The sequence below is a fragment of the Helicoverpa zea genome, chromosome 18 (genome assembly GCF_022581195.2).
Source record: "Helicoverpa zea isolate HzStark_Cry1AcR chromosome 18, ilHelZeax1.1, whole genome shotgun sequence".
NCBI lineage: Eukaryota > Metazoa > Arthropoda > Insecta > Lepidoptera > Noctuidae > Helicoverpa > Helicoverpa zea.
Window position 1 is genome coordinate 2,834,886 of NC_061469.1, and position 21,767 is coordinate 2,856,652.

General features: G+C 38.9%; 1 protein-coding gene and 1 long non-coding RNA gene across 2 annotated transcripts in view; both read right to left on the minus strand.

Annotated features, from left to right (window-relative positions):
- Positions 1 to 20,924, minus strand: part of LOC124638758 (sialin) — a 26,164-nt gene extending 5,240 nt beyond the window's left edge. The window contains exons 1-7 of the mRNA XM_047175839.1: positions 20,687 to 20,924; positions 11,545 to 11,768; positions 6,451 to 6,541; positions 6,009 to 6,157; positions 4,999 to 5,146; positions 3,199 to 3,362; positions 1,313 to 1,465 (exon numbers count right to left, since the gene is read on the minus strand). Of these exons, the coding sequence (XP_047031795.1) occupies positions 1,313 to 1,465; positions 3,199 to 3,362; positions 4,999 to 5,146; positions 6,009 to 6,157; positions 6,451 to 6,541; positions 11,545 to 11,768; positions 20,687 to 20,720 (963 nt within the window). The 5' untranslated portion in view covers positions 20,721 to 20,924. The remainder of the gene's footprint in view (positions 1 to 1,312; positions 1,466 to 3,198; positions 3,363 to 4,998; positions 5,147 to 6,008; positions 6,158 to 6,450; positions 6,542 to 11,544; positions 11,769 to 20,686) is intronic.
- Positions 4,013 to 4,525, minus strand: LOC124638759. The gene is made up of 2 exons (XR_006985403.1): positions 4,338 to 4,525; positions 4,013 to 4,170 (listed from the first exon to the last, which is right to left on the minus strand). It is a non-coding gene; the product is annotated as an uncharacterized LOC124638759 (long non-coding RNA).
- Positions 20,925 to 21,767: the final 843 nt, after the last annotated feature.

Here is a 21,767-nt window from a genome sequence, read left to right on the forward strand (position 1 = left end):
TTTCATTGTCGGCTCCACAGCGATGTTAACCCCTCCCACCACGATACTGGACCCCGGAGGTGGCTTCTTCCTTGGCCCATGGAAGCAAAGGGCCTCGGATTTGTGCAAGGCCACTTCGAGGCCAAGACCTACCCATGACCTGCGCGACACTGGCTGTGGCCCAAATGGCCGCCTGCCGGTACGCCTACCCATGTGCTGTGACTAGCGTGTCGTCAGCGTAGCATATCACGCTGACGCCGTGGAGAAGCGCACCGCGCAGGACCCAATCGTAGCCAAGGTTCCACAGGAGAGGGCCGAGAACCGACCCCTGAGGAAGAAATGTTCTGACGACTCCATCCTTCTCGACCCGGGTACACGACAGCTCTTTCGGATAAATAGGCCCCGATTATGCGACGGAGGTACCCTGGCACTCCATGATAACGGAGCGCCTCCTTTATGATATTCCAGGGCAGGGTGTTGAACGCGTTAGCGATGTCATGCGACACCGCCAAAACCACCTCGCCCCGGTCAACTGCTTCCTCCGCCAGGACCGCCAGGACCCTCACGCGTATGCGTGGAGGAAGCAGTATAGCGTCAACTGTTGAACGCCCTTTACGGAAACCATACTGGTTGTCCTCCAGATCCGAATCAGCTCATAATTTTAAGGTTTTAAATCCATCATACTTACGTTAAATCGAACTTGTTAATCCTATTCATTTCTGTAGGTTGCAACACTCAAATTACCCACGTAAACCATAATTTTAGGATTTTTTGCACCGTTGCACTAGTAAAAAGACGTCAACTTCGCGCGCGAAATGCAACTAACGCGGAACGACGAATATGAATTTAGGCACAAGTCGACTTATCTCATTATACCTAATTTTATAAGTAAAGGATCACGTATGCAATAAGAAGATAACTAGACAAAACTCTTTTTTACTTTTTAGGTTTTGCTATTTATGACTAGACTCGTATTTTTTATTTGAGATTCACGAAATAAAATGCATTATATTGACTTATCTCCTTTTTACCATGATAGTTCGTAAAATTTTGTACCCAACTGTGTAATTAACTCATTTTTCACAATTTCTGACTTATCCCCTTTTGCCTTAACACCACAGATATTAGGAAGCTTCCAAATTCGTAAAAATCATGATCATCGGGTGAAATGTTGAATTCCTCCACTGTCCCCCTACCTACAAAACCTCCCAACAAAAATATATACTTTTAACCGACTTCAAAAAAAGAAGGAGTTTCTCAATTGGACCCCGTATATTTTATTTTTATGTGTGTTCGCGGATATCTTCATCGATTTTTAATCACTGGAACTTACCTCAGTCATATTAAACTTGAGCACCTGCTTCATGTAGAAGGGCAACTCAATGAGCACCATGTACCAGCCGAAGTTGGAACACGTGTGAGCTACCAGGATAGCCAGGAATGCCGGCGATGTGAATACTGCTCGCCATGGCACTGGGTGGTTATGCTGGAAGAGATATACATAGCAATTATGAGGTAAAGAGGTCTTCAGTCAAAATTAGAAAAGATAAAATCGATAATTTATCTATACTTATAATAAATCTGTAGAGAGGTCAATTCTGTACATTGAATATATTTCCAAAATAACTATTAGGGGGTGATTAGTGATCGATACTGATGCCAAAAATGCAATCAGTAAAATTTTTGTCTGTCTGTCTGTCTGTCTGCCTGTCTGTCTGTCTGTCTGTCTGTCTGTATGTTCGTTATGGAAACAAAAACTACTTGACGGATTTTAATGAAACTTGGCACAAATATTCTTCATACTCCTGGGCAGGTTATAGGATACTTTTCATCACGCTACGATCAATAGGAGCAGAGCAGTGAAGGTAAATGTTAGGAAAACGGGAGAAGTTACTCCATTTTTTAAGCTTCCGTCGCGTGTGCAGCCCTAATGGTTACAGCTACACAGAAACCATGTAGGACGGAAATGTTCTTCATAAAATTATGTAAAAAATATCCCATGGCAGCATATGTCTATCTTTTATGGTTGACTCACAATAACGTTCGGAGCTTTCTGATTATATTTGTCTACTATTTCGTTTATAACACTCTCACTCATACTAATTAAAAATAGTTAACAGTATTACCTATTCATTAAAAAAAGAATGATTTAAATCGGTAAAGAAACACCAAAGTTATACATGAAAAACGGTAATAAGCCATCGCGCGTGAATACTGAATCACGCTATAAGGATCATTTTTGTGCAACGGTCGCCGCGCTCGGCGCGACACGCGGCGCGGTCGCTGCGCAAGCTTCATACAATTTTGGCTGTTGGTGCGATTGATGCGAATAGATGTTCAGAGCGTTCAACCTTATTGCGCGACTTTTACCGTCTTACCACAAAAACTTTTAAACGTCAGTTTATGCCTTGTCTAAAAAAATGTCAAATTATGACGTTGACATATGGTTCATTTTGCAGCCAGAGTTTTATTAGACAAGTGTAAAATATGGTTTAAAGTTTTTGTAGTAAGGCCCTTAGGTTTTAAATAATTTATTTTTAACTTTCTTTTGTTGTTATTTTTTAAAATAGGTTGGTACCTATTAGTTATTTTTGTGTTTAAGTATTCGTTCAAATTACAAATTATTAATAGTTTACATTTTATTACTTAAAGTAGCAGTAAGTACGCATAGATTTAGATAATTGGAGGGGCTGGTGTTTATTATTTCTTCCTCTCTTTGCACAAAGTCCGACTCTAACGCGGACGAAGTCGCTGGCATAAGCTAGTTATATAATATTAATTTAAACTACCGCCCTTCATGACTTCCCATGTGTTTTCATTGGGAAGAAGAAATGGTGGAACAATCTCTTCAGCTAAGTAGTGAATAATTTTGGTTGGCTTCTCCGAAAATATTACCTAGAGTTGCAAAAAGAGAATAAACTGAATACGTATGTAGATTCTCAGATGGAAGATCTATTTTCCATCTTATATTGTCTATGCTGAAATCAATCATAATAAACAGGGAACAACTAAAGAGATAGACTTAGCTGTACGGGACGATAGAAATTAAGGCAAAGATTTATGTATGAATGTTTACAATGTGTCCTATTGTCAGTAAAAAAAATATTGATTTCCAAGCGACACAAAATATCGAAGTTTCTGAATTAAGGTATTTTCATCAGGAACAGGTGTTCTGCACACCATGGACTGATTTATGCCATAAAAAAAACAGATCCTCACCTTATGCGACTGCTGTCCCTGGTTGCCCAGAGCCGTGGTGACCATAGCTCTCTCATCAGCCGTCATGAACCGCTGCTGTTGCGGCGAGTCCTGAACTAACACCACCCATAGCACGCACCATATGAGCGATAAACCTCCCATCACATAGAATACGCTCTCCCAACCTTTATGGAAAAATTGGGTAAATAATGAAGTACTATTTGAAATCTTCTACAAAGGTTCATGAGTTCTAAAAGTAAGTATATAAGTGTGTGTATTTAATAGGGTTGATATAAAATTATCATTTCAGTTAGTTCAGACCAGGAACAGACTTCCAAAGTCGAAGCTCTTTAATCTTCCACATCCCTTTTACCAAAAAAAATTACCAATACTGTAGTTTGCCATATAATGCCATAGCATAATGTCGACCACTAGGGGAGATGTTCCTAAAACGGGTAAGCTAAGGGAGATGTTAAATAAAATAACCAAGAACATTACATGCGACCTGTATTTGTACTCATAGGGTTGTTTATATAATAAACTTTGGAAAACATAAGATAGTCTTAGTGGTCTTCTTCAAAATTCAGAAAAAAAAATAAAAAAATAAACCCCCTCGAAATACCCGCTTTGCCCTCGGGGGGATCCTAAAACGGGTAGCGCCTTTGGGCAAAGCAGGTAATGAATGAATATATGTGATAAATGAATTAGAAAATATATCTTAGCCTCCTATTATCCAGGAAATCTTTATCATTAATTAGTCTCCTTAATTATGTTAAACAGTTTTCTTATTTTGATCAGTCTTTTACTTTATTAAATGTTACATTTGAAATAATAATTCAACCAGCAGATAATTTTATTAAAAATCAGAGAAAACATATTTTAATTTCTTTTTCACGCTGTTCCTGTACTTCTTTAGCTCCCTTTGTCTTCGATTAGCTTTCTGTGGGATCAGTTGAGGAAGTGGCCCCTTATTTCAAATCGGGTTACCTTAACCTTAAAATAGTAAACAAGGAGACCACTAAGTATTCACAATTAATAAGCATATAACATGCAAAATGATAATACAAAACTACGAAAACCGTATCTTGCACCATATTTGAGTAGTCAGCACTAGCCGAATTTTTTTAATAAACTCTGCAAAAAACTTTTTTACGTCTTACCTCGAAAACGCTCACTCTAGGCGCGCGAGCCAACTGACCGTGATCGGCGGGACGGTAGTGCACCGCTCTACACTCACAGGTTCACACTAAGACCTATAATATACGAATGGCAAAGCCTACCCGTTTTAGGAGGGGTACCCGTTTTAGGAACATCTCCCCTACATTCACATCAAACCAATCAAACAAAAGATTAAGAGGACGAATTGGAATTTTTGGCGCCAAGGATCTCAATTTTTCTCAGTAAATACAAAACGGATCAAAATACAACTTGGTTACCTGAAAGTTCATGATATAAACCTTATTTTGTTAGACGTAGAAACATGATTAGGTAACTTTTATAACAGAGAAAAATATATCAAACATACCTCTTTTTAAAAAGAGATTCACATATCTATTATGGGCAAACGGGACCGATTTAAGCCTCTTAACTTTTTTAGTAGTTGAGTATATACATACTCTTTAAAATTGTAGAAGGAATTTTTATCAAATTATCATTTCTAAATAATAAAATTACAAAACCATTTTGTCGCTTACGACTTTTAGTTATAAGCTAGCGCGCCCCGCTCAGACGCTCCGACCCCTTTTGGCGCCTTAGATGCGCGTGCCGGTTATGGAATTATTGTTGACCAATTCGTCGCCTTAAAAAGGAAGCCAAACTTACCGATATTAGCAGTAAGAACTCCCGCCATCAGCATAGAGATGACAGTACCGAGCGAGGTGCCGGCATACGTCAACGCTGCCATGAAGCTGCGCTCTGATGGTGGCGCCCATTTAGACAGCAGCGTGTGCATCGCCGGGAATGTCACACCCTGGACATAATGTAGATTTTGGAAAAGGTTATCCACAAAGACTCATGGTTTTTGGTAATCTACGTTTGTGCTATCCAAAATAAATAGACTTTCAATTATTTATTTCCCTACTGTTTACCTGTCTGCGTTTCTGTCTACCTGCATTATTTTTGATCATCGTTGGTTGAGGTAGGTTCATATATTTATTTTTATTTATTATATTTCGAGTTTGGAATTTGCATTATCGTTTAACCGTTAATAGGGATTATTCATTTCTTTATTTTATTTTTACCTCTATACCTATTTGCCTGTTGTATAAACCAGTGCTATAAATACGTGCGCTGGGGCAGCCTAACAAAATGAAATCATAATATTGACGTCATTACGTAGTTAATTCGGAGAGTGATCCCACATTATTGTTTATTATTTCGTGCATATTATTTATGATAAATTATTCGTATTTACATTTATTTGTCCTGATGTATGTCCGTGTATATTCCTTCCTCCATCCTCGGAACTGAATTATGGTATGGATTCCGTTGATTCAATTTTACTTTTTGCTATCAAATATCATTATCTACTTATCACTACAGTCAGCTGCCCCAAATAATCTTCAGACATTATATCGACGTATCGCAGTCGGGAAAAGACTTCCTCACAAGACAAGGAACGATCGCAACGCTAAGTCAAAATGGATTGGTAATATGCTAGGCGAAGGTTCTTAACTGACAGAAAATACGTTAAGAGGATCGTAAATATATGGTCGACGCACTAATGCATCACCAGTTAGGTTTGTTTGGCGATACACGCTGGCATTCCCTAAGTTCGGATTTCCTCACGCCGCAGTTTCAGCAAAAAAATATCAATTTCTGGAAGAACTTACCCCACCAATGCCTTCCCCGATCCTCATGAGCACAGCAGCAGAATAATGCAGTTCACACATGACCGGAGTAAGCAGAGTGCACACCACGTTGATGAACACGCTGAAGAACATCACCCATTTCGCTGAGTACAACTCTGCTATGCGGGCAGCTATAGGATAAAATGTTGGTGTAAGTATGGATTTTGACTTCGGCAAATATTATTGTTGTTTGGTTGTGTCTTGCGGTGAAAAAATCTATAAGATGTGACTGAATGGCAGTATCTCACATGTCCATTCTGTGAGTTAGGCCGAGATGTTGCATGATATGGCGCCAAAAATACGTAGATAAATACATACATAGCGCGATATACATATAAAAATCTTGGAGTTAGGAAAAAATAAGTATGGGAGGTAACATAAATGATTGGACTTAGTGCGTTTGACATAATTTTATTGAACTTACCAGGTAACTGTGATACGAAATATCCCCAGAAATAACAACTCAGGACAATGCCTTGTACTTCGGAAGACCACACGAAGGGACCATCTTGTTCCTAAAAACGAAAATAACACACATTCATTAAAGAACCAAATTACAGAGGTACACAAAAGGTTTTAGACAAAATATGAGCATAAATCTAGCAATCTTTGATTTTTTAAGAAACATAATGTTAAAGGTCGATAAATGTACGCCTGTATGTTCAGTTCTTTGTGATATGACGCAGGCTTTTGATTATGTTGATCATAAAACATTAATAGACAAATTGGAACGCTACGGTATCAGAGGAAACATTTTGAAACTCATCAATTCTTACCTATCTAATAGAAAACAAGTTACAGCAATTACTAAATTAGATACTAATACAAAAAACCAAAGAGTCTATCTGTCTGGCGAATGTAATGTTGCATTCGGAGTTCCCCAAGGTAGCGTCTTGGGACCATTATTATTTATATTATATATTAATGATTTACCTAATTCAGTCCCGCAACCAATGTCCCTTTTTGCCGACGATAGCTCAATAGTAATTGCAAAAAATAACCAGAACTCATATCAAAATGACATTAATTCATCCATCTCGTCTGTAATAACCTGGCTAAAAAATAATAATTTAAAAATAAATTTATCTAAAACTTACGTAATACATTTTAGTCAACGCAAAGAAACTTCACATATGAACATAAGTTATAACAATCAGATAATACAAGAGGTAGATAATACTAGATTTCTCGGGCTAATAATAGATAAAAAACTCAATTGGAAAGCACACATTGAGAAGATTTGCAAAAAAGTAAGTCAATCATCCTACGCACTATATAAACTAGCACCTACAGTAAATACAGAAACCCTAATAATTGCTTATCACGGTTTGGTTGCGTCTGTTCTACGATATGGCATTATTTTCTGGGGGAATTCGGTAGACAAAGAGTTTGCTTTTAAGATACAAAAGCGTTGTATCCGTGCTATGTTTGGTCTACAAGTCACAGATAGCTGCAAACCACTCTTTATAAAACATAATATACTAACATTACCATCTTTGTATATTTTAGAAATTTGTGTTTTCGTCAAAAAGAATCCGCAACTGTTTCCTCTTCAGTCAAGTATATCTCAACGCAATAGGCTTAATAATAATAGACTATGCTTGCACAGCGCCAAAACTACCCTCATGTGGAGAAGTTTGTTCTGTATGGCTCCCAAAATTTATAATAAAGTACCAGATAGATATAAGTTATTAAATATTAACCTATTTAAAAAAAGACTAAAAAAACTTTTATGTAAAAGAGCATACTATAGTATAGGTGACTTCTTAAAAGATAATATTTAATATACTAAGTTTTGTAGTAATATTTGTAGTTTGTATTGTAAAGCAAGTATTTGTAGATTTTAAGTTCAATAAATGTTTGTAAATTTGTTATAGATTCTAGATTTTAAGTTTAATATATGTAAATTTGTACGCCTGACATGGCAAAACATATTGAAACCATAAATACTATTGTAACACCTTTGTAACATATGTTTTAAACAAATAAATTTATCTTTATCTTTTATCTTTATCTTTACACAAGTTATGAAATTAATTCAGACTCTGGATTCTGGATCATAAATGACGTCTGGAAAAACGTATAAAATTTTAATGGACGTCGATATCCTTGACCCAAAAGATTTTACTGAATCGCAATACTGTTTTTAAATAGGCCATCATGAAGTTCATATTTAATCAGCTGCTTCCCTCAGTGTCGTATGCTTCCTGAGGGAACTACTTTACACAACTAGATAAAAGCTTCCAAATACTTCCATGGGTCTCGACTTATTTCTTTTCCTAAATTCAGTAAGGTCTACCGAACACTTGCACTCTTGCAGATTAATGAGATGTTCAAAGCTAGACGGTCTTGGTTTTGCCTACTATTTTATGAGAACCCGCAACATCAGTTTCTGAATGTCTTGGTTTTAGCTGAGGATTAAACAATTCAATTTAATACAGTCGTTTCACGAAATGAAAGATGAGAATCTAAACTTTTACGAGGTTTGATGTCAATCTGTCTAGCTGAAGTCTGGAGGTTACACAAAGGTCAGCTAAGTTCAAGCAATGACTTCAAAAACCTCGTATTTTTTTGTTGATATCTAGTAAGTTATATACTGGTACTATTGGACACACATACATACTGTATGTACTATTGGATATGAAATGGAATTGTTTTTACTGCAAATTCTTTCTCCAGAATCATTCGGGTTATTTGGAATCGATCCAAAAAGTATGATCAACGAAGTTATCTTGACTTTTGAAGGTCAAATACCCATTTCAGTTTAAATCTTGTTGTATAATACTACTAGATGGAATACCAGTGGAAGTGTGGAAATTATTAAAGATGGATGGATGGAAATGGCTGGCTTTATTCTTCAATAAGTTGTTGCAAGAGGAAACTATACCAGACGAGTGGTGCAATAGTTTCCTGGTGCCCATTTTTAAGAACAAGGGTGATGTGTTGAATTGCAACAACTATAGAGGAATAAAGCTAATGTCACATAGTATGAAAGTGTGGGAGAAAGTTATTGAAAGGAGGCTGAGAGAAGAGAGTGATATCGCACGAAATCAATTCGGTTTTATGCCTGGTCGGGGTACAACGGACGCTATATTCTGTATTCGCCAATTGTGCGAAAAGTACAGGGGTGGGGTGCACACAAAAACTTGCATATGGTGTTCGTTGACCTCGAGAAGGCATATGACCGGGTGCCTCGTGAGGTTTTGTGGTGGGCCCTTGAGGAGAAAGGTATACCAGGGAAGTATGTGCAGTTGATCCGAGCGATGTACGGCAGATGCAGTACAGAAGTCCGGTCCTCAGCGGGCACTACCGCCAGCTTCAGTGTAGGTGTTGGCTTACATCAGGGGTCGGCCCTCAGCCCGTATCTCTTCCTGCTCGTAATGGACGCGCTTACGGCAGATATACGGGAGGAGGCACCCTGGTGTATGCTTTTCGCCGATGACATTGTTCTGGTGGGGGAGAGTGGGCCAGAGGTCCAGAGTAGATTGGAGGCATGGCGGCTGAGACTGGAAACAGTGGGTTTGAAGGTGAGCAGGAGCAAAACCGAATACCTTCATTGTGATTTTGGCGGTATTTCGGGACCCATGACCATAACCCTAGCCGGCATGCCCCTACCAGTTTGCTCCGACTTCCGGTACCTTGGTTCACTCGTCCAAAGTGACGGTGAGGTGAACAGGGACGTTACGCATCGGATCAATACTGGATGGATGAAGTGGCGACAGGTTACTAGCGCTATCTGTGACCCGCGGATGCCCCTCAAACTGAAGGGCAAAATTTACAAATCCGTCATTAGACCTGTCGTCCTGTATGGATCGGAGTGTTGGGCATTGAAAAAGAGGGATGAGAAGAGAGTGCATGTAACAGAAATGAGAATACTGAGATGGATGTGTGGTGTTACAAGAATGGATAAAGTGAGGAATGATTACATTAGAGGAAGTCTGAAAGTAGCGCCAGTTACAGAAAAGATGAGGAGTAGAAGATTGTCGTGGTATGGACATGTAATGAGGAGGGATGATACGCATGCAACAAAGTGTGTGCTAAGTATGAATGTAGATGGATGGAGAGGAAGAGGAAGACCTAAGAAAAGATGGATGGATTGCCTGAAAGATGATATGAATAGGAAGGGAGTGAGTGTCAGTATGACGAGTGACAGGGGAAAATGGAAGAAAATGACATATTGCGCCGACCCCAAGTAAAATTTGGGAACAGGGCAGGAGAAAGAAGAAGAAGAAGAAGAAGAATACTATCGGCGATAGAATAAAAAATCATCTCTTTAATTCAATCCAGACTGAAAACTAAAGGACTGCTGGCACACGAAGCGCTCCGGAAAGAATAAAGTTGAGTTTTAGTCAGTAAAAGTCCCATAGCGGAAACTGTACGTGGGTCCACAGAAAAGGGTGAAATTAGAATAATTTCGCAAAACACCTACACCTAACACGCGAAGATTCTTTAGCACATGATTTTCCTCGTACAAAATTAAAACAAAACAATATCACAGCGTTTAACGAGAAAGCTATAACAGTTGACATTCGTAATTTATGAGGACAACATTGATATAGCCAATGAAATGCATCATATTCGTATATCACAGTTTACGATCGACCCAATTGTTTTAAAAAACAACTCATGTTAAATGCCAGACGAAATGAATAACATTGAGAGAACTTTTTATCAACATTAAAGAGAATATTTTTCCTTATTACCGGGAATCTTCGATCTATGTGTCGCGGGAAAACCTGGTCTTGAGAACATTTCCGAGATCTTGTCACATCGTAAAAATACTGAAGATAATGAAACTGGGGCCCAATAAAAGTTAATAATGTCAAAATTGAATAGAAACTGAATCGCAATAGCAGTGTTAACCATATCGGGCATTCTGCTACTAATATAAGACCAATCGTATTCCAACGACATTCGATTGGTTTGCGATTGGTCTGCTATTTTGGTGATTTTGGTCTAAACTAAACGGTAGTTTGCTCTATAATCATATTGCAATCGTAAATCTGGAGAATCGGGCCCCTGTAGGTTTCAGAGAAGTGTAGGTAATCACTATCAACAAAGGGCACTTAGAATATTAAAAGTTGTAACTACCTACCTAACTTCTCTATAGGTACTTTATGTGGCAGTAAAGTAAGCTCGTAAATATTGCAACTCCTATCAAGTGCCAATATTCGTGTAATAAGTACTTAATTTCTGTCAATAGCGTCACCATTATAAAAATTACTACGCTGTGGAAAGAACCAATAATTTACCTTATATTAGGTACATATGACATTACCGTAGTCGAAGAGACCAATATAGTCCCTAATCTATTTCTTAATTAGACTTAAATCTATAAATAGTGAGCCGAACTGTACAGATAAATGCCAACCTTTTACTACTCATTAAGTAATGCATGTCATTAGTTTATTATGGTGGATTTTTGTCACACAAATCCCGTCTATATATTGGAAAACATTTCATACACATTAATGGGTATTTTAGCGAAAATTCGATAAGAAAATATATCACTACTCACTGTAACATTGCTGCTTCCCCCAGTCGGGGCACATTCCTCTTCCCCTCCCAACAACTCTTGTACACTCTTGTTCTCATGTCCACCTTCAGCTACCTGGGCCATCTTGATCACAGTGTGGTTAAGCATTCCCACCATGGCAACTGAAAGGTTCACTTTGAGTCCATAGACTATTGCAAAGCCTATGGACCCAAGAACTGCCAATATGTATCTGGCTGGGAAGACACCTGAAAAAAAAAACAATGTGTAAGAGCTTTTTCAGGAGTCTTGGTCGAGATTTATGTCTGCTAGTTTACAGTTTTTGGAGATTCATACCTCAAAAGGAAATAAATGAACCCTTATGGATCAATGTTATCCTTAGAATTTATTTACCATAATGAACATGAAACTGGTCCAGTCTAACCAAAGAGTATTGGATTGCCCGGGTAACTGGGTTGAGGGGGTCAGATAGAGCAATCGCTCCTTGTAAAGCACTGGTACTAAGCTACATCCGGTTAGACTGGAAGCCGACCCCAACATAGTTTGGGAAAAAGGCTCGGAGAAGGAACATGAAAGACTGGGTCAGTGGAAGATAAAATTTAGGACAAAGGCTCTTCAAGGTTTAAAGTACAGCTTTGAAGTAATTTTATGACTTCTACGTAAACGCTTCTTCATTTATAACTTGTTCAATATAAACATCAATTTCCTAGAAATATCTCCTAAGTGATTGCATGTTGATAGGTATACTGGCGCACCTTCGGTCAATATTGACAACTGGAGTGATCACTTCTCAACGCTGTGGCTCATCCAAGACTTACTTTACAGTCTATATGTTAGAAGATACGAGACGCATTTTTCTAACAATAGTCTTCTTAGCCTTTCCCAAATATCTTGGTTCCTATCCTTGACTTAAGAAAACATACGACCATACTTTTGAGTTCTGCGAATTGGTTCAAAAGCATCATTAGCTAATGTTTGGCCATTATTGTTCTCCTACGTAATAGCATACTCTACTAATGACAAAGCCACTTTCCCGCTAACTAAATAACAAACAAATATACCCGTTAATACATACAGATAGTAAGTACCCATGTACTGATTTAAAACCAGAATCACCAGCGAATTCATTTTGATCGTTGGGAGCATCGATGCGACATCGGTCACGTATCCATTGACTTCAAAATAATTTTAAATATGCAGTTCAGCTTTCCAATTCCGAGAATTTATTTAAGTATCTTTATGTCTTCTGGTCTCCAGTGCCAATTATGATACAATAATGTTTTAAGGATAATTACACCAAGATGATGTTTCCGATGTTACTTTTATTAGTTTACAAATGAGTCCGACAATAGTCATCAAATATAATTCCGTCGGAAACTGCAGTGTCTATTTATAGCAAAATGAAGTCTGAAACAAAAACTGACTAATTGTCTGATCTGTTTTATCTATCCTAATTTTATCAGATGTAAACGTGTAATTCTCAATCAGCGACAATGTATCCAAAAATATTATGCACATTATACCTAGTTCTTTTCTCTATCTAAATGTTAACTCTACCTATGTAGAGAAGTATGTATCGGTACGGTAAAAGCGTATGTAGTACTTAACTATTATAGTTCATCAATATTTAGCTGTCATTTAATAGGTAACTTAATTATATTTTATACAATGTACACACTAGGGCATGCAATTCCGGTAAAATAAAATTTACCGGTAAAAATTTGGTAATAAAAATATTTTTACCGGTAAACCGGTAAAACGGTAATTTTTGTATTTTTTAAAATGTGATATTATAACCATAACGTTGGGTAGTCTAAAAGCAAAAAATAAAAATAAAAGTACAAGGTTTAAGGTGGTAAATATTTTTTGTGACGTGGCCGTAACAAAAAAACATGTCAGTACCATCCGTACGCGATGTCGCCGACAAAATGCAAGAGAAACGGCTGCGATGGTACGGACATGTAAAAAAGAGACCAACTGAATACATCGCCAATGTTATGTACTCAATCTCGATATACCCGGTCAAAGTGTTGGTTGAATGTCGTAATGAATGACATGAAAATCTACGAACTCGAAGAGGAAGATGTCCAGGGTAGAGCGAAGTGGAAGAAGAAGATACGGAAAGCGGACCCTGTCACAAGACGGGATAAACGCTAAGAATTACCGTGAAAAAAAATATTTCTTTCATTGAAGTGAAAGACCTTTTTTATGGTACATCGTAGGCATTTTATGGACCAGGGTCGCGGTAACTCTTTCGAAAAATCCCGCAGCCCCAGCAGGCATTGGCCTTGCTGGGCCCCGCTGTGTTTGCTGATATCTCCTTGAGGAGCGCGTGGAACAACGCGCGCCGCCGATACGGGTCTGCTGTCTATGCAGACGGAGGAACAATGAGCCACCCGAACTCACCGCCCAAAGACCGACGCCTGCGGTGGCCGGGAGTCGTCTCTCGATACTCGGCGCCCGTGGTGTCTTCATGTTCCACTACAGCGGCTGAGATGAGTGGTGCGAACTCGCAGTCGCTCCGCCGTCTCCTTCTCGAGCATGACTGCTTCGCAGAAGGAGGCGACGGCTTCCCATTCACTCCGGACCATGGCTTGAACCAGGACCGGACGCGAGAGGTTCCGCTGCCTATTGCCTCGACGACGACACGTTACCCTTGGGCGTTACTCTTCCCAGGCAGTGCACACCTGGACTGTGTGCTCCACCTTGTCCTCAGAGCTGTCCGCATGGTGGTGAAGTAAAAGCCCTTGCTCTGTAAGGTCACAGAGTAGGTAAAATAAGCGTAAGCTACATTTTTACCTAATATGAGCTGACAGGAAAATCAGAATAACCGAAAATTAAGATGAGAAAGAAGATTTGTTTCTAACCTAGAGATAGTTAAGGAGCCACATAAGTTTACTTTCCTAAAAAACAGCAACTTTAACACTCTTACAATATGTAATGTATGCAATCTTACATTATGTTCAGGCTACATAATGAAAATTTGACGTCAAATGAACAATTGCTATATTTTATCAGGAAAAAGTAAAAACCGGTAAATTACCGGTTACATATTATTTTTACCGGTAATTTAAAAATCACGAAAATGGGCGGTTTTACCGGTAAAACCGAAACCGGTAAACCGGTATTGCATGCCCTAGTACACACTATACATATATACAAACTTAAACTACTTATCTTTATACAAAACTAAAAATAAAATACTATATACAAAATATATATAAACATAAAACATATTCCTCCGCATCACTGTCTTCCGGAAACGTGCCCAGAAGACTGGCTGCATTGCCACGTTGAATGACAATGCTAATTCTTTGTCCAAAGAATAAGCCAGCCCTCTGGTCACGCGAAGCGTCGACAAGCCTTTTCGCGATGTCCTTGTAAAGTAACCGCGAACTCGGGCCCCATGGTCCGAGTTCGCGGTTACTTTACAAGGCGCCAGGGTGTCGACGCACGTTGCATCCCACACCAAGGGCCTACCCAACTTCCGTGGCAACAACGTCATACCATCTGGCCTCTTTCCATCGTCACGTACCAGTCCATTAGGCTCTAACACGGCTGGTACGCCGGCGGTGGAAAGAGCACGACGGATAATGTCGTTAATGCTGGCATGCTGTGCAATACGACCAGCACTTCTGCAGCACGACAGACCATGGTGCCCGAGGCTGTCGACGGCTTCACCGCAATGGCAGCGATGCGGAGCAACACAGGGAGCGCCTAACCGTAAGCATGTAGCGATGCTGAACGTTGTGTCATCCAGCATAGTGCGTATGCTAGATGACGGGATCGCCTGTAACCAGAGGCCCGACTCCCACTCTCCCATAGCCAACAAACGGGCACGCTCAGCAGCACTATTACACGTATTTAATAGACTAGCTTCTGCCCGCGACTTCGTACGCGGATCCTGTCCCTTATGCCAGCGACTGCGGGGTCAGCAAAATTAAAGATCTGGATCGTCTGATGTTGAATTTAAAGGGCCCGTTGACGGGCAAACAACAGTATACGCAAAATCATTCGAAACGTTCCATAAATTTCACTTTTGTACGTCAACGGCAAAAGCACAGCAGACTAAACAAAACGCTAAGAACTAAAGCGCAATAGGCGTGACCATAGGGATAAAAGTAGTGATTCTAATTAGTCCGCATTTAAGTGGTTTTTCTGAACGGACCCTTAATTAAATAACAAAGTAGTGGTGACCTAGTGTTTAGAGAACCAATCTCTCAAGTATGAGTGTGTGACTGCGATTCCAGGTCTGGCAAGTACTTGCCAATGCAACTTTTCTTAGTTCGTATGTACTTTCTAAGAATATTTTGGCCACCAATGACCGGTTTTGAAACCAATAACTGTGTTTCGTTCGTTGGCAGTCGTTACGGGTAGTCAGAAGCCAGTAAGTCTGACACCAGTCTAACCAAGGGGTATCGGGTTGCCCGGATAACTGGGTTGAGGAGGTCAGATAGGCAGTCGCTTCTTGTAAAGCACTGGTACTCAGCTGAATCCGGTTAGACTGGAAGCCGACCCCAACATAGTTGGGAAAAAGGCTCGGAGGATGATGATTTCCTAGATAGACCTGATTAATTAAAATCTAGCTGCCTGCCCCCTCGTCCCCCGCGGTACTGAGTAGGCTACCCTGTCATGAAGATAAATGGAAAAGAATACAACACTCAAATAGCATTAAAACTCGAACATTCATTCTATAAAGTTTTGTAGTAAAAGAGTAAAATTGACGATGATATACCTACCATCACCATTGAAAGCCTGTTCTAAACTATTACCGCCTTCACCGCTTGGAGGTACTTGCAGCTTATTATATCATTATACAGTGAAATTAGAGATAGCTTTCATTTCCACATCAGTTGTTTCTGATCTTCGATTCTCATAAGTCAACAGAAAATATACATCAGATCGAACAACTTTTGCTAAAACGTCATTTCAAGTGTACTTGGAGTTCAACTTCAGATGTTTTAGATCTTCGATTTTTGTAAGTCAACAGAGAGTGCTCATCAGATTGAACAACTTTTGCTAAAACGGTATTCCTATGTACCTATGCTATCGTGTAGCTGGGCTCTTGAAGTTCCGCATCAGGTGTTCCAGATCTTCGATTTTTATAGGTCAATAGAGAGTGCTTATTAGATTGAACAACTTTTGCTAAAACGTCATACCTTATATGCTATAGTCTAGCTGGGCTTCTGGAGTTCTACATCAGGTGTTTTAGATCTTCAATTTGTATAAGTCAACAGAGAGTGCTTATCAGATTGAACAACTTTTGCTAAAATGTCATACCCGTATATGCAACAGAGTAGCTGGGCTCTTGGGGTTCCACATCAGGTGTTTTAGATCTTCATTGTTTATAAGTCAGCAGAGAGTGCTTATCAGATAGAACAACTTTTGCTAAAACGTCATACCCGTATATGCTACAGAGTAGCTGGGCTCTTGGGGTTCCACACCAGGTGTTTTAGATCTTCATTTTTTATAAGTCAACAGAGAGTGCTTATCAGATTGAACAACTTTTGCTAAAACGTCATACCCGTATATGCTACAGTGTAGCTGGGCTCTTGGGGTTCCACATCAGGTGTTCCAGATCTTCAAATTTATTCTCTCAACCGAAAATGCTCATCACGTGGAACAATTTTTGCCATGGCACCATTTTTGTATCTCTTATAGTTTTGCTGATCTGTTGCAGTTCTGCACCAGGTCTTCAAGTTTCGAAGATAAATTATAGCCTATATGTTGCCCCGACTTTATACCGATACAACAAAGAAAAAATCATTGAAATCCGTCCAGTAGTTCCGAAGATTAGCGTGTACAAACAAACAGACATACAGACATACAGACATACAGACAAAATTTTTTTTTTGGATTTGTGCTCCATTACTGTTTCTAAACCCCACCCAATTATTATTTTTTTAATATATTCAATGTACAGACACAGTTTTTTTACAGATTTATTATATGTATATAGATTATTCCGTATAGTGCTACAGAGCGGCCCGTCCCATTGTCTCTGAGAGCAGCGGTTGCCGGGCAAATCCGTATTGGGAGTAGCCATTTTCCAGGCATCCAGCGCATCGGTCAAACACGGTACTTCAACATCAACCAGTGCAGAAGAAGACAATATTTTTCTGGTTAATGTATCAGTACCGTGAACCGAGGAGAGGAATGCCGGTAAACTAACACTTGAAATTTTGCGGAACTTAAAAAAACTAAACTTAAACTTAAAACTAACTATTATAGTAATCTGTGGTAAAAGATAGAAATATTGCTAACTGCACGGAACTGCAGTGACACCAAGGATGACGATAAGGAAAGCGTGTTCTATTTTAACTGGAACGAAATGATCGTTACGCCAAATTCTACAAATTTATTATGCTGAAGCTGTCCCTTGCAGTTCATAGGTACTAAAAAATAGCAAATTGTATCGCCCCTTAGATTTCCAAGAGATTTAGATTAGTTTCATGATGTTACAGTTAAACAGTCTATAAAAATTTAACAATACTTGTAGGTATTGTGTTAGCAAACAAATAATTTCAATTCGCATGGCCTGCGGTCATATGGTTAAGATAAAGAGCTCTAATCGTCATCGATTACGAATACACATGACGTTTTTAGGATAAATCAGTCAAATCAATCATGTCCCTACGGATGGATTTCTACGGGGAGTTAACATACATACATGGGCGTAGCCAGCTTTGGGCTCAGGGTGGGGCAGCAGTCAACCTATCCCCCGGGGGAGGGCGGGGTCCCTCCGATTTTTTGTATCTTGAGCTGTTAACCTCAAACTTGTTAATCTCTTAATTTGAGAGGTTTATATTTTCAGGTACAGAAAATAAACAATCACACACAGGACAAAAGCCAAAAGTAAGGGTATATAGATTCTGAATACGCGAGCGAAGCGAGCGCGAAATATTTATCGGACTTAAACCAAATATTACGTATTTAGCCCAAACGTACTTAACTTTTTGTGTGTTGACACATGCAAAAATAAGGGCATATAGTTTCTGAATACGCGAGCGAATCGAGCGTGAAATTTTTATCGGTTTTAAACCAAATATTACGTAAAATGTAGCCCAAACGTACTTAACTTTTTGTTTCTTGACAAATACAAAAATAATATTGTTTCTGAATGTTTCTGAATAGTTGCGAAATAATTATTTTTTAAGACTCAAAACCAAAAACTACGTAAAATGTCACCCAAATATACATTTTCATGAATGGGGGGACTAGGTACGACACACGCGATTTACGTCCATAGGTACGAAAACACCCTCGCTCGCATAGAAAAGTCGATAAAAATAGAGTTAGATAACGTATAGCAACGTCGCGCAGCTAAGCTTCGCGGACCACTTCGCGGAATGCCTCCAGGGACCGCCAGTGGTCCGCGGACCACCGGTTAAGAACCACTGTGCTAAACGATCGTTCTATTGTACAGGTCGTACACGGCTGGGCAAGCAAAATAGCGAGCGCGGTTTTTACACTAGGATAAAATTGCATTTCCGAAATTTTGATCACATCTACCAGTTCCATCTCCTTCAATGCATTATTTTTTGGATTAGATGGACGGCTCGGCTAGCTACGCCACATAGCACCTATTCTTAAGCTGTGTCTGCGCTAGACGAACCGAGCACGAGCGACCAACTTACAAGCCTCTAACGAGCGCGCTGCGAGCATTTCGTTCGTGCTCGGCTGCGCTCCGCCTGTTGTCGGTTTTTGACGAACACAAAGGGATTTGCTAACAGTGATCGTTGTAGGTTCGTTGTACGTCCACACTTGAGTCGCTATCGACGAAGCCGAGAACGGCTCCGCTTGTGCTTCGCTCGTGCTCGGTTCGTCTAGCGTAGACCCGCCTTTAGGGAATACGGCTCCCTTTCAAATGTTCGGGAACTCGAGCGTGCATTTTGTCTTGATCGCGCTCTTTTCAAAGTCGACAATTTTTTTTGTGCAATAACTTACGGATAGTACATATGATTGTTGATGTTTTTAGTTAGAGTTAGTAAAAAAAACATTGTTTAATCAGACACCTTATAGGTCAGAGCAAGGGCCCAGGGTGGGGCAAGTGCCCCAGCTTGCCCCAGTGTGGCCACTGCATACATATAGCACCACACACAAGTCCATGGAATTTATTGGTTTTATTATTAACAGAAAAGATCAATACAAGTATTTATGAGTGTTTTAAAGCAGATAAAATAACAAACACCGTTACGCAACAATAACGGAGATTTAATAAGACACGTTATAATTAAAATTAGTACTACAGTCAACAGGAAAACTTCGCACCTTTACAAGTGGCTCAATGAATCATCTATTTTTGCTTCGTTACCATTATTTTATCTACTAGTAGACAGATTAAAAATGGGCCAAAGTTAACTATATAGAAAAATAAAATAATATGAATATCCTATAATATGAAAATTCTATACATAGAGGGTGATATTCGTCGTCCCAGTGGTCGTCGGTGGGTGCCAGTTTAATTTCCAATTTAGAAATCATACTCATTTATTAATTGTACACTCGTTACTAGACCAGCCCCACTGTATTTTTTATATTACATAAAAACTTTTTACAAACAACATAAAAGTCATACAGATCAAACCGAGAACCTAATTTTTTAAGTCGGTTAAAAATGCATATATCACACTCGTACCCACATTAAATAAACACCATAATACCATTCTAAAAATATTGCCTACCGAATCTGAGGCTAGGACGTAAGCGGGGTTAACAACCTCATGAGACTCCTAAACCTCCCAAAAGCGCGCGTCCTTCTATGACCTTCCCGATTTCAAGGACAACGAGGCGCTACCAAAATAAATGCATTTCTATTATCTCATAAATTTATATCTATCACCTATTATTATTTCTATTTTATATAGCCTTTATAGGGGAGTCTTATGAGAGAGAAAAAGAAACAAATTATACCGAATATTAATAGATGGTTTTTAGGAATAAACTTTATTTGCTTTCATAGGCAGCATAAAAGCTTTGAAAAATTATTTATTTAAATAAATAAATTGACCAGGATTTTAATTTTATATGATTCAAATTTTTCCATTTTAGTATTACCTATATTCTTCTACAATAGTTATTGCAATTTCCATTTATTTTGAGCATTTAAAATGAACAAAACACTGTTCAAAACTATTCAGTCATAAAATAAATTGAAATAACTTACGCCACAAAACACTTTCTCTTACTGGAACATCCATTTTTCAGTCTTATTCTATAACAACTTCTACAACACTTTCAAACTAAATAATTTAAATTATTTTCACAATAAATCACGCCCGTAAAATACGCGGGAAACGTAAAATGAGACTCAAAACTACGCGCGTTCCTGTTACTGGTCAACTAACCACTGCGTGACAGACGCAACGCGTTCGTATCATGGCGAAATGATCAGTAATGCTGGTGCAACGTTTGTTTACTTTATTTATATCGAAGAAGGAACGTGCTAAGCGCCATGTACCAAATGTACGAGACGCGTCACACGCGTCCTCTGAGCTTTTGGCGCCAAAGCTTCAAGGTGACCTTCAAGTTGTAATCGATAGGAGGTCCTGTGAAATTCAGTGAAATGGGGATACTTGCTTCTCCAGCGGTTTATAGATAGGGTTATAGGGTACCTTCTTGTGAAAATAAAACATTTTGTGTGCTGACATCTGACATAATGCACTGCACATAAAGTTATAATTTGAACTTTCAACTTTTCAATACCATTGATTAAATGCTCACAGAAGTTGTAAAGTGATTTTCATTTATAGACTCAGTATGTACCTATATTATAACATGCGTATTACGAAATAACTATTTGGGGTCCTGCAATGCTGCTCACAATATTGCCATAAATTACATAAGATTTTATTTTCTTACGTTTCTCATAGAAGTGGCCTGTTCCATTTCCTAATTAAACAAGTAAACAATGGAATGAATAGGCAGGCACATACATACTGGAAGCCGATCCCAACATAGTTGGAAAAAGGCTCGGGAGATGATGATGATGATGCATGACTGCATTGTTAAAAAAGTGCATCGCGTACCCGCAGCTTGAAGAAATGCAAGTATGGAAAACTTTTTGTTGCAACAAAAAAACTTTAATCTATGTATTTTAAAGTAATATACACATATTTTAAAATACATGCAAATGGTGAAATACAGGAGCAAAACATTTAGTAAGATGTTCCGGTAGTTATTTCAACAATCTGGTTTGAATTTGGCGGTCACAACATGACAAAGACAATAGAATTAGGTGCAGTCCT